Source organism: Limulus polyphemus, unplaced genomic scaffold (genome assembly GCF_000517525.1).
Source record: "Limulus polyphemus unplaced genomic scaffold, Limulus_polyphemus-2.1.2 Scaffold797, whole genome shotgun sequence".
In the NCBI taxonomy this organism is placed as follows: domain Eukaryota; kingdom Metazoa; phylum Arthropoda; class Merostomata; order Xiphosura; family Limulidae; genus Limulus; species Limulus polyphemus.
Genome location: NW_013666407.1, coordinates 263,307 through 278,685, shown reverse-complemented (window position 1 = coordinate 278,685; position 15,379 = coordinate 263,307). Strand labels below are relative to the sequence as shown.

General features: G+C 33.9%; 1 protein-coding gene across 1 annotated transcript in view; it reads left to right on the top strand.

Annotated features, from left to right (window-relative positions):
* Nucleotides 1-13,732: 13,732 nt before the first annotated feature.
* Nucleotides 13,733-15,379, top strand: part of LOC106460571 (zwei Ig domain protein zig-8-like) — a 147,959-nt gene continuing 146,312 nt past the window's right edge. The window contains exon 1 of the mRNA XM_022387321.1: nucleotides 13,733-14,058. Coding sequence (XP_022243029.1) covers nucleotides 13,977-14,058 — 82 coding nt within the window. The 5' untranslated portion in view covers nucleotides 13,733-13,976. The remainder of the gene's footprint in view (nucleotides 14,059-15,379) is intronic.

Below are 15,379 nucleotides of genomic sequence, written 5' to 3'. Positions count from 1 at the left end.
ATAAAGCCCCCACGGCTGAAAGGGCGAGCATGTTTGGTGTGACGGGGATTCGAAACCGTGACCCTCGGATTGCGAGTCGAGCGCCCTAGCCACCTGGCCATGCCGGGCCTTTTAGAACTTATTAAACTAAATGAATCTTACAATTTTGGATAAATAGATCCTTCATGTTTATTAGTGTTAGTAGGAAACGGGAAATGTGATTAAATATAGAAGGTAACTACAAAGAGAGGTGTACCACTGTAACTTTGTGTAAATGTAGAGAATATGACGGACCAATGTAACTTCAAGAAGTTAACAAGGAGGTTTGATTCATCGTGGTAATTGTTTGTGGGGGTTTAGTTCAGTAATGATGAACCATTGTACTTGTATAAGAAAGTTAACCAGAGGGCGACCATTATAGTGTTATCATGTAAAATAATTTAAGCTTCAAACCCGAAGTACCTAAATCATTTCCTTTAGAAGTATTTAACATCATGGTGCTTTCTGGATAAAAACATATTTTCTTAGTGGTTTTCGTATAATTTATCTACAAGTATTTCTAATAGTGTGATGTTGTTTATATTCAGTGAGAAAAAGCACATCCATGGTTTCTTCTTATCTAAATGTGTTAACTAAACTCTAAATAAGAATGGAGTGGTATTACTAATATTAATTTGAAAGTCAAGTTTCATTCTTCTCTGAAGAATATCAACGATGTAGAAATCCGTTCTACAACATACAGAGACATTTTAATTTTTGAAACTCTGAGTGGAATATACAATTCATTTTTCAGTTAAAATTGACTAGAATTAACATATGTACGTATAAACTAACCACAAGTCTTTTTCCTCAGTAGCTTCTGCTTACATGCCACTTTCTGTTTATTATAGCAGATAAACTCAAAACTCGTTATCAGACAAGCGGATAAAATCTCGTGTCACGTGTGGCTCTATCAAATAAAATTCATTACGTCAATTCAAAATATACAGAATTTTCAGAGTCTGTATGGAAACACTTAGCCCACAAGAAGACGATTGGATAAATGAGAATTTTATGATTAAGACATTAAAATTTATGAGAACTGAGAACAAGTACTTAAAGTAGGTTTTTAAAAAAGTGGAAACAAGAAAGCATACATTGTTTAGAACTTTAAAAAGTAATACTAACGTCTATTTCAGTTACTGAAAAAATACCTTTTTATTATAACAGATAAAGATAAAACAGAAGTTAATCATATCCATAGTAATACTTAAAGCAAGTATATCCATAATGACTAAGATCCATATAATATAACGTTACTATGGATTAAGTCTAAAAATTAAGGTTGACAAAATTGCAACTTGCTCGGAATTTTGTAAGACATAAATGATTCTTCATTAGATATAATGAATGACACCCATCAAAAAATGAAACAAAATGACATTAAATTACGTTTTATATAATGTCAATTATGACGTTTCACTAACATATTATATTGAAATAAAATATATATCCTAAAATTAAACCATCTTAGTTATACAGAAGCGTTTCTAACGAAATTGTAATTTCGGAGAAATAGCACAGGGATATTTCTATTCGATTAACACTAACCTTCTGTCAGTTTAATAATGTTAACACTGGATGCACTTATTATCACATATGAGAAAGATGAAGTAAATGTTACACATGCAAGTATGAGATAAGCATATTTATATAAACTGTTAAAGTAAAAAATAAATATATGATTTTCCTTTTTTAAAAGTCCAATATAAACATTATAATTCGTTTTCAGTGTTAAAATACATAGAAACTGGACGTGCTTATGCTTTTATTATATCGTATGTAGTTTTATGTAGTTCTGTTTTATAACATAGTGTAAGTTTCACGAACGTTTTCTCGCAGCTATTAGAACTTTTTATGGTTTTTCATTATTGTCACATAAGCTACTCTGCTGTTTTGGTAGAGATGAGCGTAGTCTTATAGTAAGTGTCCCTGGCTGAAGGATCCAGTCGACATATACCACTGAAAAACTTATACACTTTCAGCTGTGAGTAATAGTAACTATCATCTCGCTTGTGACTTACGATTAAATGCAAAGGTGGCGAGTACTACTGACTATTTGTCGTCCTTCTAGTTATCAATATTGAATTAAGGTGATTATACCTGAACATTTATACCTCTGACCTGGCCGTTTAGCTCTCGTGTCACATAAGGTGGTATTCATGTGGGAAATACCAAGTACTAAAGTTGTTTTTACATTCAAATTGAAATTGATCGGTTTGGGAAATAGTATGTAATAAACTTTTACAACTCAGAGCATATATATAGGTGTGTTCAGATCGACGATTTAGAATTTTTAAGATGGGAATATTCCTTGTACTTAATGGCTTTTGAAGAAAAAATGAATATATATCAACTTTGTAAACCAGGACCATACAGAAGGCCATACCACAGCCGTGGTAGGCAAGTTTGAGACGTCTTGTAACAGGCGAAAAACGATCGACGAACACAAAAGCCAGTGGCAACAGTATGCAACATGATCTCCATCCTTAAAAAAACAACCAAGAAGGTGTGAGTTCACTAGGATACGTCATGCCTCCCTTTAAATCATCACATACATCAAGCAGCTAGAGAATGAAACGTTTATATATGCTATTTCACATAAATATATACTGGTCAATTTGCTTAATGCTGAGTCTATGGAGTTCGGTGCAATTAGACTGTTTAAACAGGTGCTTGGAAACTATCGCACTCGTAGATTAGACGGCTTATGAAACCATGCAGGTATAAGTTGTGTGCTTTGGACATGATAGCCTTAAGACGTCGCCATTTGCAATGGAAACTACACTACAGGGTTATTGTCAAGATGCACGGTCATGAGATAGAGTATGACCAGAATGATGGCATAGACTGTAATGACGTGATAAAGCTCCAAAGTCGATTTAATTAATATAACATAGGTGAAAGTGAGTCATAAAGTGACGCAGCGAATAAAGTCACTGGCGGACGGAGGCGAATATAATTAATTAAATGACATCTTCAGTTTTTGGTTTTACAACAACTTTGATACAAAGTAAGCACTTTGAATTTTTTTTATGGCTATAAAGTAGATTTTTTGCAGAATCTTTAGTTTTTCATTTCAAAGAATTAGAAATTATAGACAATCAAATATGTCGTAAAAGAAACAGTTCACTGATCTTTTATAACGTTGGATTGTTTATGATGCGAGGTCTTCAGTGGGGACGTCTTACCTTATACAAATAATATTTATTTCTGCAGAAGCTCTGGTTGCAATCTACATCACTGACCCCCTCTCTTTAATACCCACGTTCATTTGTACCGTTTTCCTAGATAATGCGCAAGCTGCGCATGACGCAAGGTCTTCCCGATCCCTACCGGAAGCATTTCAGTTGCTATGAGTTGAATGGGGACCATTTTACCATATCATGGGGATTCATTTTATTCGATCTCATAGATAAAATAACCTTCTACTACAAGAAATGTTTTTCCAGTATTTGAAAAATTTCTATGCTCAATGTTTGTTTGAACTAGAAATAATATTTATAATAAAACAGAGCTCATTCTAAAATATTTTGCTTTTTAACATGGAAAATAGACTTGGGGGATATATATATATATATGTATGCTCATATGAAATACATAGTTGGAAAAATTGTTGACTTTCATAACACATGAGGATGACGTTGTAACGTCAAAACATGTAGAGTCGTCAACTTTTTGAAGATCATAGATAGACCTAAATAAAATGTTTTTAATTGTGTACCAGTTTAACGTTGAATATTATTTATGATTTTTCACTCTTTTTCAGCTGTGGCTAAGGCTTTTACTCATGCTAGTAGTTTTTGGATAAAATACACCGCTGGATGTTCCATGCCATCCTCACCTATTTGACTCAGTATTATCCATATAGTTATATCAGACACATCAGTTTGCACAATGGTGGCTAACGTCTCTCTGTTTTTTTTTTTTTTACTTCAGTGCTTATTTCAAACTGATAGTCACTTCATTCAACTTCCTCAGATCAATACATAACCTTACCCTATTAATCGTAGGTAGTAAAACTACAGCCGATACATACGGCTAGAGTATTTCCTAATTATTCCTTCTATCTGCACTATTAGAAGTCTCTTTATATGTTATGGTACCCTTCTATTGGATATCTTTATTGCAAAATTAGAGGTTACTTTGTCAAATACTTAACTAACCAGGTCTGCCCTAGCCTATCATCAAATACACTCTCATAATCTCAGGCACTTCCTCCCGTTGCTTAGGAGTTAACCCTTCAAAAATTTTAATACTCCTGTCTGCTCATAAGGATCTAAGTTCACTCTCGTTACTACTAGCCTCTAAACACATCGTCACACAAATTTCAGATTTGACTCTAGTGTATCATGACTTAAGCATATTTACATAATATGCTCATCCAACTACTTCTCGATTCTTTACATCTATCTTATATGTCACTTGACCAACATGCTTAATTTTAGGGAAGTCACTTATCTACCTTGCCATTAAACTATTTTCGGGCACTTGGTCCAATACCACACCTGATTGATGCACCTTAAGTTCCCACTCTATAGCAATCTTATTATAGTGAAGCTTTTGTTTATCCTTACTTTTGTGAATAGATTTAGCTGACAACATCTGCCCCTTTGCTAACCTCTTTAACACATTTCGTGACTTGACTGTGTCTCTATTTTTAATAAGTCTACTGGGCCCTTTACAACTTTAGCCTGTTATAGATTGGGGTTTCTCGATGTACAAATACCATAAAAGGCAATATCATGTTCCAGTCAACAGGAATTCCCTGCACCATTACTTTTAGCATGGCCTTGATTCTCCAATTTTCTTTCTCACATATTCCATTTGTTTGGGGTCTATAAGTACTAGTGTTTTTCACTTTTACTTCTGCCATCTTCCATAATTCTTGCATTATGTTCGTTGAAAACTGCTACCCAAATCTGATAAGAATTCTTCAGGAAACCCGATCTATGAGAATATGACCATCAGCTCTCATTCTCAACCTCTCTAGAGTATATTAATACTGCTTCTACGTATCTAATAGCAAAATTAACCACTGTCAGGGCACATTTATTTCTTCACAGTCTTTCTAGAAGTGCTCTAATAACATACGTACTAATGGAACTAAAGAGTTCGCTAATAACTGATAAATTAACCATTGAGTCTTTTACTTTCATTCCCTTCTTACCAGCTAGTAGATATGCTAGACAACTCTTTACACAAGTCTCTATATATCGAAACATACCCGACCATTAGAAGATTCTAATGCTCCTATTTTTCCTTTTTAACTACATTTAATTCCCGGTCAACATTGCATCATGTTGTAGCTCTAATCCTATTGTTATATATTCGTTTGAAAGTATTATTTGATCCTACTATCTATTACATCCTCCCCATTGCATTAACGCCTCAACACTCCTTCCTGTCTGTAAAAATATAATCGCCCGCTTTTAATTACTTCCATGGCTTCACTAGGATATTTATCCAACTCTAATCTTCTAAATGCGATTTAATTATTTGTTTTAGATACATATTCTTTATTCCAACCATTGTTAAAAATTTGTCATTATTTGAGTTGATAGTTTATTTCTTCACTAACTTCTACCCCTATTTCAGGGTTTTCTCTAAACTCATTTGTTATCTGGTTACACTGGCTACGTTTTACCACTGCTACTAGTGTATCTTGCTGACAACTTCTACCTCATTACCGAACCAAATCAGATGTTGGATCCCCTCCACTACCCTTACAACTATTTCACCATAAAAAGCTCAATATTTCATTGAAACATTAGTTAGTAATATAGTATACCAATTCCCTCCTGTTATAGTGCTAAACCTAATTCAACCTAATTTATCATCTGTGAGTTTGTTAAGGTAAATAACTCTTTTTTTTTTCACCAGAGTTTTCCATTTACCAGTATTCCTTGCTACATTCATGACTTACCCATTTATCATCACTTTTTTCATCATATTTTTTCTATGTCTTCAATACAACGAATTACATTATCCCTCCTATCAGCAGTTTTTTTATTATCCCTATAAAATTTAGCTATATGCAAAACTTGATCACACATGAAACATTTTGATGGAGGTTCGTAATTTTTTTCCTTATTTAAACTATGTGGAAAGGTTTTACTCACAAATCTCTGGGAGCGCTCATCCAGTTTTATCTATTTGTGGTAAGTAGTTCTACCAGTTTGATTTTTACTTACTTTTAGCCCACTATGTTTCCTCATCTCTACATATTTACCTGCTAACGTCACAATCTCATGTGAATTTGGTGTATTCCTATCTTTAACCATATTACTAACTGCATTGGTAATTTATCAGAATTTGCTCTTGCAGCATCATACTTACAATCTTGTTAGCGTCTTCAGTACAGTCAGATCTTTCGATACATTTAACTAGAAACTCATGCATCATTGTTTTATATTGTTTAAATGTCTCATTTGCTGTTTTTACTAAATCTCTGTACTTCATGCAAAACGTATCCAAACCTAACCCTATGTCTCTAGAATAGCTGATTTCACTGCATCATGCTTTAATTTGTCAGGGATACCAATCTTATTTTATGCTGCTAACGGGTAATGAAAGAATTAGTTTCTTCGCTATATCCCGTGGCTATCATTCTTTCGTTCTCGATATTTTTTCAAAAGCACAGAAAAATTTAGGGGCCCGGCATGACCAGGTGGTTAGGGCGCTCGACTCGCAATCTGCGGGTCGCGGGTTCGAATCCCCGTCACACCAAACATACTCTCTCTTTCAGCCGTGGGGGCGTTATATGTGATGATCAATCCCACTATTCGCTGGTAAAAGAGTAGCACAAGGGTTGGCGGTGTGTGGTGATGACTAGCTCCCTTCCCTCTAGTCTTACACTACTAAATTAGGAACGGCTAGCGCAGATAGCCCTCGTGTAGCTTTGCGCGAAATCCATAACAAACAAACAAAATTTAGACAACTGCACATGGGTTCCTCACCAGAATAACCCTGCCTTCCAATCACCATCAATTCGAATTCTCTCTGTTACTCTCTTCCTCTAAATGTTTTTTCTCAGCTTCTATTTCCAACAGTCTATTCTCAGTTTCCACGTGTTTCCTTTAGAACTATATCTTAGCAAACTCTAAATCATAACTCACAGTTTCCATATTCTCACTAAGCTCAAGGTTATAAAAGTAATCTGTTGTGTCTCCCATCACAATGAAAACTTCACGTATCTCATCTTTTTTTTTTTGCTACTACATGTTATAGCATGTTCTTTAAATTTATTTACCAACTGATTTTTGTTAGTGGTTTCCAATTCTCATCAACGCTAGTGTTGACTTTACATTCTTAAAGAATGAACTACACAATTTATAGCTAATAAGAATATTGAACCAACGTCAACTCCATAATAAGCAAGATGAGAATAGAAAGGAAATTTACTTTCTTTTCTCACTTCACTGTTTCATTCAGATGACTTTCCTCCTTGACTTTCATTGATGAGGTTCAAGCTTCAAACTTTTCCTTCGTTGTTGGGGTTTGATTCACAACGAACTTATGAATCCCACTTCTGACATGAGTTTGTTACAATCGTGCCATACTTGCACTTCTCTTTTTCTTAAACTTTATTAACGTTGTATTTATTTCTTTCGTGAATAAAATCATATTAAAATACATGAAAGATGGCTGTTTATCACTGTATCAACAACCTGTAGATTTAAAATTAGATTTTTTTCTTAATAGCAGCATATTACTTTATTCCATTGCCCCCTATCTCTCGGTTTATTTTATCCCCTAACGTCTCCTGTCAGTTTCTTTCTTAAAACTACGTCAACAGGTCTTTTTCTGCTCGATCTTACACATCTGACTTCCATAATTAGGATTATTACGCTCATAATCACGAGGTTCTGTAAATTCTAAATTCTATTGGTGATCTCTATAATAATTCTCTAAACCTTAGTACTGTAATTAATGACTCATCAAAATTCGTCCGCTTTCTTACTTCTTTCAACCCCAACTGATTCTCACACCGAACTTAATAACAATATCTCACAGTAATAAGGATCTCATTGTACAACATTACTTCGCGAAACGACTTGCGTTCGATTGGTATCTAACAATGATAATGATTCATTGTGTAGCATCACTTCACGAAACGATATGTGTTCGATTGGTATCTAACAATGATAATGATTCATTGTGTAACTTCACTTCATTATCATTGTTAGATACCAATCGAACACAAGTCGTTTCGTGATTCATTGTGTAACATCACTTCAAGAAAGTTTCTTCCGTGTAAATGATTTTCAACAATGATCATTTTTTGTGATCGTTAAATATCACTTAGCTCGATATTTTTACAATATGAAACTTTTCTAACCCTGGTAATGAAACACGCTACAGCTATACAATAGTGAACAATTTAGCTGGAGTGATATTAATCTGTCGTATGACACAAATGAATATAAATGTACTCTCCTACAGAATAACACTAGCAGTATCTTGGTATAAAAGTAGCAACGTTTCAGTTACATGCTACACATTTACACATTCTAACAGAAAGTACATCTAAATTTGAAACATGTTTTAACTACAGAACTAATTTTTTACCAAGAATAGAAGTTTCTAAAAGATAACAGTTAACATAGTAAATTTAAATGTAAATTTCTTATTATTATTACCGTCATAGTTTTACATATGAGCATTAAAATAGTTTTTAAAAAGGTGAATATGTTTTCACTACTCGATGGTTGAGTTCTAATGTTTGTTGGGATAACTCGACATTGTTGTAATGGCAATTATTAAGGAATTACAAAGTCAACAGATATAATTGTCTGAACTTTATCAGGACAGGATAAAGATGTTTTTCTAATTATGTATTACTCTTACTTCATTATCAACACGTTATTATGAAGAATGTCTTAGTATAAAAGTCGAAACTTCGCTCCACTCTAGAAACAGGCAGGACTATTCCATTAAAGCCAAAACTATACTATCTTTCTCAACATTCGATAACATTTCTGTTTTGTTTGTTTCTATTCTAAACTAAATAGCTTTTCAGCGAGGTTCCTTTGTTGTGGTTCATTTATAACTTTTGAAGTGTTTATAACTGAAGGTAATATTTTTATACAAGCACACATTGACGTTTTACTTGTAATCACAAGATAAAGAAAAGTTGAGAAAATATAGAACATTTCTCTACTTCCTGTTTTCTTGAAGCATTAATTTCATGCCAAATCATCTGCTTCGCTGTCTTTATGATATATTGGAATTTACTACAATTACCTCATTTTTGCTTCTTTAAATCAATGAATATGTTCTTAGGATAAAACTCATACGCACAAAAGAAAACGTCTTAGAGTTATTTTCCTAATACTTAAGAAATTATTTTGTATCTTTCAAAGGACTTTCTAAAAAAAAATGATTCAAAGTATTTTGTTTTTTCCTAAGACATTAGAGCTACTTTGTTATTTCTTATTAACATTTGCTTTGTTTACGGTGCAGCAGTAAGTTAAATCGAGTTGATCTAAAAATAATAAAACTAGATATATTGAGTTAACATTTGTGAAGTTGACGATGAAAAAGTTTTAAAATAAATATTGTATTACACAAAAGAGATCCACAAGTTTTACAAGTTCTAGAAACTTAGCTTTCAGTGCTTTAAATATCTCATAAGCAACTAGTTTGATTCTGTCAACATTTCAACTTAAACAGATTACAATGTTTTAGTTAACAGTAGCCTCAGGTGAGCCAGCTTCTCAGTCGAGTTAATAGCTGTGCTTGTATAGATTTGCCAGCTTCTCAATCCAGTTAATAGCTGAGCTTGTTTATGAGAGCCAGCTTTTCAGTTGCAGTTAATGGTTGTGATTGTATAGATGAGCCAGCTTTTCAGTTCCAGTTAATAGTTGTGCCTGTATAGATGAGCCAGCTTCTCAGTTCCAGTTAATAGTTGCGCCTGTATATATGAAGCAGCTTCTCAGTTGCAGTTAATGGTTGTGATTGTATAGATGAGCCAGCTTCTCAGTCCAGTTAATAGTTGTGCTTGTTTAAGCGATCAAGCTTCTCAGTTCCAGTTAATAATTGTGCTTGTATCGATGAGCCAGCTTCTCAGTTCCAGTTAAAAGTTGTGCTTGCTTAGGCGAGGCAGCTTCTGCGTTCAATTAGTAGTTGTACATGATTAGGCGAGTAGCATCTCTGTTCAAGTTAACAGGTATATTTGTTTATGTGAATCAGTTTCTATGTTCTAGTTAAAAGTTGTACTTATGCTTGTTTGGGTGTTGATGTTGGTTGATTTTAACGCAAACCTACCCAGAGGATTTTTTATGCTCTATCTACCTCGAAGAATCGAACTCCAGATTGTAAGTCCGAAAACTTACAGCTTATCCAGCAGGGGACTTGTTTGGATGAGTTACCTTCTCTGTTCTATTTAAGCATCCTTTAAATAAGCTTCCAGATAGTTCATTGTTTTCCAACCTAAGATATTAGCAGATTGTCAAATTAAATGTCTTTGCAAAACCTTATTCATGATAATATATGTAAATAGCTTATGAAGTGTTTTATATGTATAGATATTTATATTTACTATTATATGTCTTAGAAGAATTACATATATTTTTTTAAGTTATTATGATAGATATATTTAAGTATTTATTTCGATACCACTTGGGTATCGGTCAGAAGCACAAATTCTGCATGTCAAAGATGGAAAACGCAATAACCAGCTAAAGTGTTACAACTAAAAAACAACAGATGGGTCAAGAAGTATTTCAGGGAGTATTCCAACCATTATCTGTAGGCCACGCTCAAGACTTTCTTCCCATTCTTTCGGATTTGAGCCATGTTAATATAGATTTTTACATAGAAGTATAGATTGTCAGTGAGAGTGATAGTTAATATTATATAAAGATGCACTTGTGGATATCCACATTCACCAACAAATACATATTAAAATAAAAGGAAAATCTGATCAAAACGACATGTGTAAAACCGAAATGTGTGAGAAATAGCATACATGTAGACGTATTGAAGTATTTATAATATAGCAAACGATATGTTCATAGCTCTGAAATGTGTAATCAAGCGGAAGGTATCACTTTGAAGCTAATAACATTAATCACGCATCTCAGGAGAGAAGATCGGACAGGACAGTGTTGGAAAACTGTGAACTGAAGGTTCTGATAAGTGGCAAAGAATAGACTTGTCGGGTTCAGCTGAGTAATGTTGATATTTTTCTCCTATCTATACAGCTGTATCAGATTCATAAACCTAACTGACTTTTTCTTTCGATTGTATGTTTTAAGGCGCGTGGGGAAAGCCAAATATTTCCCTTGAACGTATTTCATACACTCAAGAGCAAGATGGTGGACGGTTTAATTTGTTTCGAGATAAGTGACTGATGATTGGTTAACATATAAAGTGAGTTAATCTGCAGTCACCATTACCTAGTTTAATGATTTCCCATTTACGACCATTTTCTTCTAATTAGAGACATTATGAAAAATGGCCCTTGATTGTAATCACCTATCTCCGTGACATCCTTCATTTAAAGTCAATAAAGAAGTAGCAGTGAGTTGCTGAATGGCCCATTTTACCTTCATATATCATTTAAGGTAATTGATATGCTAAGCCCGAATATATTCCACAGGAAAGTAAGTTAACCAATAAAGGAACAATGTGAAAAATTTATACATTTTTCTAAAGCGTGATTTAAGATCACCAAAGTGTTCGTTAAGAGAATTATTTCTAAAAGTAAAATTGAGTTAACAATAGCTGGACTACTTTATAATGTTCACAGAGATAATGAAGATACCAGACAAATCCGAATGTTTCACTTTAAGTCTAAATTGAAATATAAATAACATTGTCTTTTATTTGGGCTGATCACAGACCATTTTCCATACAAGTTATTCGTGAGTGGCGACAGGGATAAGTCTGGTACATATAGACGTAGGTTCTTCGTGTGAGGCGACAGGGATAAGTCTGGTACATATAGAGTAGGTTCTTCGTGTGAGGCGACAGGGATAAGTCCGGTACATATAGACGTAGGTTCTTCGTGTGAGGCGACAAGGATAAGTCTGGTACATATAGACGTAGGTTCTTCGTGTGAGGCGACAGGGATAAGTCTGGTACATATAGACGTAGGTTCTTCGTGTGAGGCGACAGGGATAAGTCTGGTACATATAGAAGTAGGTTCTTCGTGTGAGGCGACAGGGATAAGTCCGGTACATATAGACGTAGGTTCTTTGTGTGTATTTACCAGGCTACCTGATATATACAGACTTAAGCTCTTTTGTAGGGCTATCGGGATACCTGATACGTAATACATACAGAGTTAAGTTATTCGCATGTAGTTATCAAGATACCTGACACATAAGACTTACATTCTTAGCGTGTGGTGGTCAGGATATATGGCACATACAGACGTACGTTCATAGTATATGGTTTTAGGGATATCTGGCACATACAGTCTTACATTCTTCGCGTGCAGTTATCGGTATAGCTGATACTTGGTATTTACAGACTAAAGTATTTCGTTGGTGGTTACCATGATCCGTTGTACATACAGACTTGTACTTTCGTATGTTACGATAGATTACAAAGAGACGTCGGTCTTGTGGTAACAATTTTGAATATGACACGCCCGGACTTTATCGTGTGAAAAGTAAGTAATAAAATATCTTTCGCTTCGAGATTCTGAATCCAAAGTAAAACCATTACTGGTATCAAGCATTATCCTGACGAATATCTACACAAAATAATTAGCTATATTTAGTTACTATAAATGCACTCGGTTTTAGGACTGCAATTAATACTTGCGATTGTGAATCATTTTACTTCTGTGGTTTAATCTGAAACGTAATGAAATGTAGGAGAATGTAAAGATAGCTTGTTAGGGAAAAACCTGAAAGATTTCCGAAGTGCTGCATAAATATTTGTCTTGTGTTGAAGTTTCTCATTTTCTAACCGAAACTGGGAATGATCTTAACACCAAAAAATGTCTGATTGTAAATATATATTTCAAATGATTTTATATGAACAGCTAATTTTTAGAATTATTCTTTAGAACGTGCAAACAGATCAAACAAGTTTTACTTAAGAAATTAGTCCTCTTCTATTTCAATATTAACCTCTTTTGGCATCAGAACATTTCCCTCTTATTTCAATATTAACCTCTTTTGGCATCAGAACATTTCCTTCTTATTTCAATATTAACCTATTTTGGTATGAAGACCTTCCCCCCCTAGTTCAATATTAACCTCTTTTAGCATCAGGACCTTTTCCCCTAGTTTTGCCCCCCCCCCCCCCCAGTGAGACAGCGGTATGTCTGCGGACTTACAACGCTAGAATCCGGGTTTCGATATCCGTGGTGGGCAGAGCACAGATAGCTCATTGTGTAGCTTTGTGCATAACTACAAACATAACATAACCCCTAGTTTTATTTTACAAAATTGTCCTAATTTCTGTTCCTCAGATGGCCTTCTGTTCCATTAGTTTATTCTTACCACTTTCATATTTCACCATTAAGAAAGAACTTAGTTCTATATCCAGATGTATGAAATTACTTGCATGAAATCCAGGACAGCTATCTGCGTGTCGCAAGATTTTACAAGAAAACAACGAAGATTCTTATTTACAAAACGTTCACTTGTATAGGTCGACCCAAGATTAGTAATGCGCCACCAGCTAGGCCACATGACTTCCACACGTCACGACGTGGGGCGGCAGCAAACGCGCTGATGCAGAGAGTAGATAGACGTTTGAGGGAGTTCACGTCTCTGAGATGCTTGTTTTTAAACTTGATGCATTACATGTTTCTTCTGTATGACTGTTTGAGGAAAGGGGTTCTGTAGCTGGAATGAATGTCTTGTTTTGTTCAGCAAGCAAGATTAGAAAAACATTACTTTGTGAAAACGCCAGTTTCTCATTCACTAGGAACACTGCAAAAGGGTTTTGGATTTAACTGACACAAAAATCAGTGTTCTCAAGAAGGACTAGTGATGTTTACTTCCATCTGGTCCAACTGGTTTGTGATAGGGGTGTATCTTCAGTGTCTCTTCTCATTTCACTTGGCATTGGAAGGTGAGACGTTCTTCTATGTTGTTTCTTCTACAGATTCGTCTTTTCTAAATGTCTTACAGTAGAATATTGTATTATTTTCAAGATATTTACATTTTAAACCAATCAGCGTGAAAAAAAGTTAATGACTGAAGCTGTTTAGAAAGAAAAACTCAGGTATTTAAGATCACCTATTCTACCTGTTCATTTACCCTTGCTTATGAGTCTTCATTCATCTATGTATGTATCTAAGTTACATTGTTCATTCATAGCGCAATTATTGGTTCATTTCTATTTGTTTTCTAAACACTAACACGAATCAATACAATAAACTTTTAAATTTCAGAGATTTTCATGTAAATGTAGTTGAAATGAAAATACTTAAAATATATTATGCATTTTAGGGCAATAAACAGACTTTATCAAATTCTCACTTAGTATACCAATAAAAACTTGTACCTAGTATTAGAGTTGTTATCACCACCTTGATCTATGAAACTATTACCTAATAAGATACTTTTCCATGATGTTTCTCACCGCCATTGTTATGTAGGCTACTTTTATCTAATGATATTGCTCATCACCATCATAACGTTGGGGACTTTTACTTAAGGATGTTTTTCACTATCGTTACGTAATGAACTTTTACTTAAGGATGTTTTTCACTATCGTTACGTAATGAACTTTTACTTAAGGATGTTTTTCACCATTATTACGTAATGAACTTTTTCAAAATGTTATCCTAATAATTTATAGATTTCTAGGTTTCTTCAAAAACTGTGTATTTAGTTATATATTCTCTAAATTGCATTCTGTGAATTTCATGCCATTCTATAAAGCGTGTATACTTCACTTTTGGCTGTTTTTACAAAGGTGTATTTTAACGTACACCTAACATTATCGTTATTTTGTCTAATGCTAAATAACTGAATTAGGTACTTGGTATAGGTGCATAAGCAGATTATCAACTGATTGTAACGACTTATTTTCATTGATATTTTTATAAATTATATGTTATTTATAATTTATTTTCTGTTTGCAATTATAATTGATATATATATATATATATGTTATTCATCTGGCACCTGTCACTCATGCAACTTTTGTTTATAACTAAAGTTCTTATTAATTTAATAATACAAATGTACATGTTTTTATTAATCTTATGGTTATATTTACCGATCACATAAATTATTCATACGAATTTGATGGTTATCATCTTTCATGATATATATTTTATGTGTTCCTTGAGATACCTTTATCTTTAATATAAACGTGTTTTATTTAGACTCTATGCTTATTTATTTTTACACTACTTTAGTTATTCGTAAACTTAAATAATTAG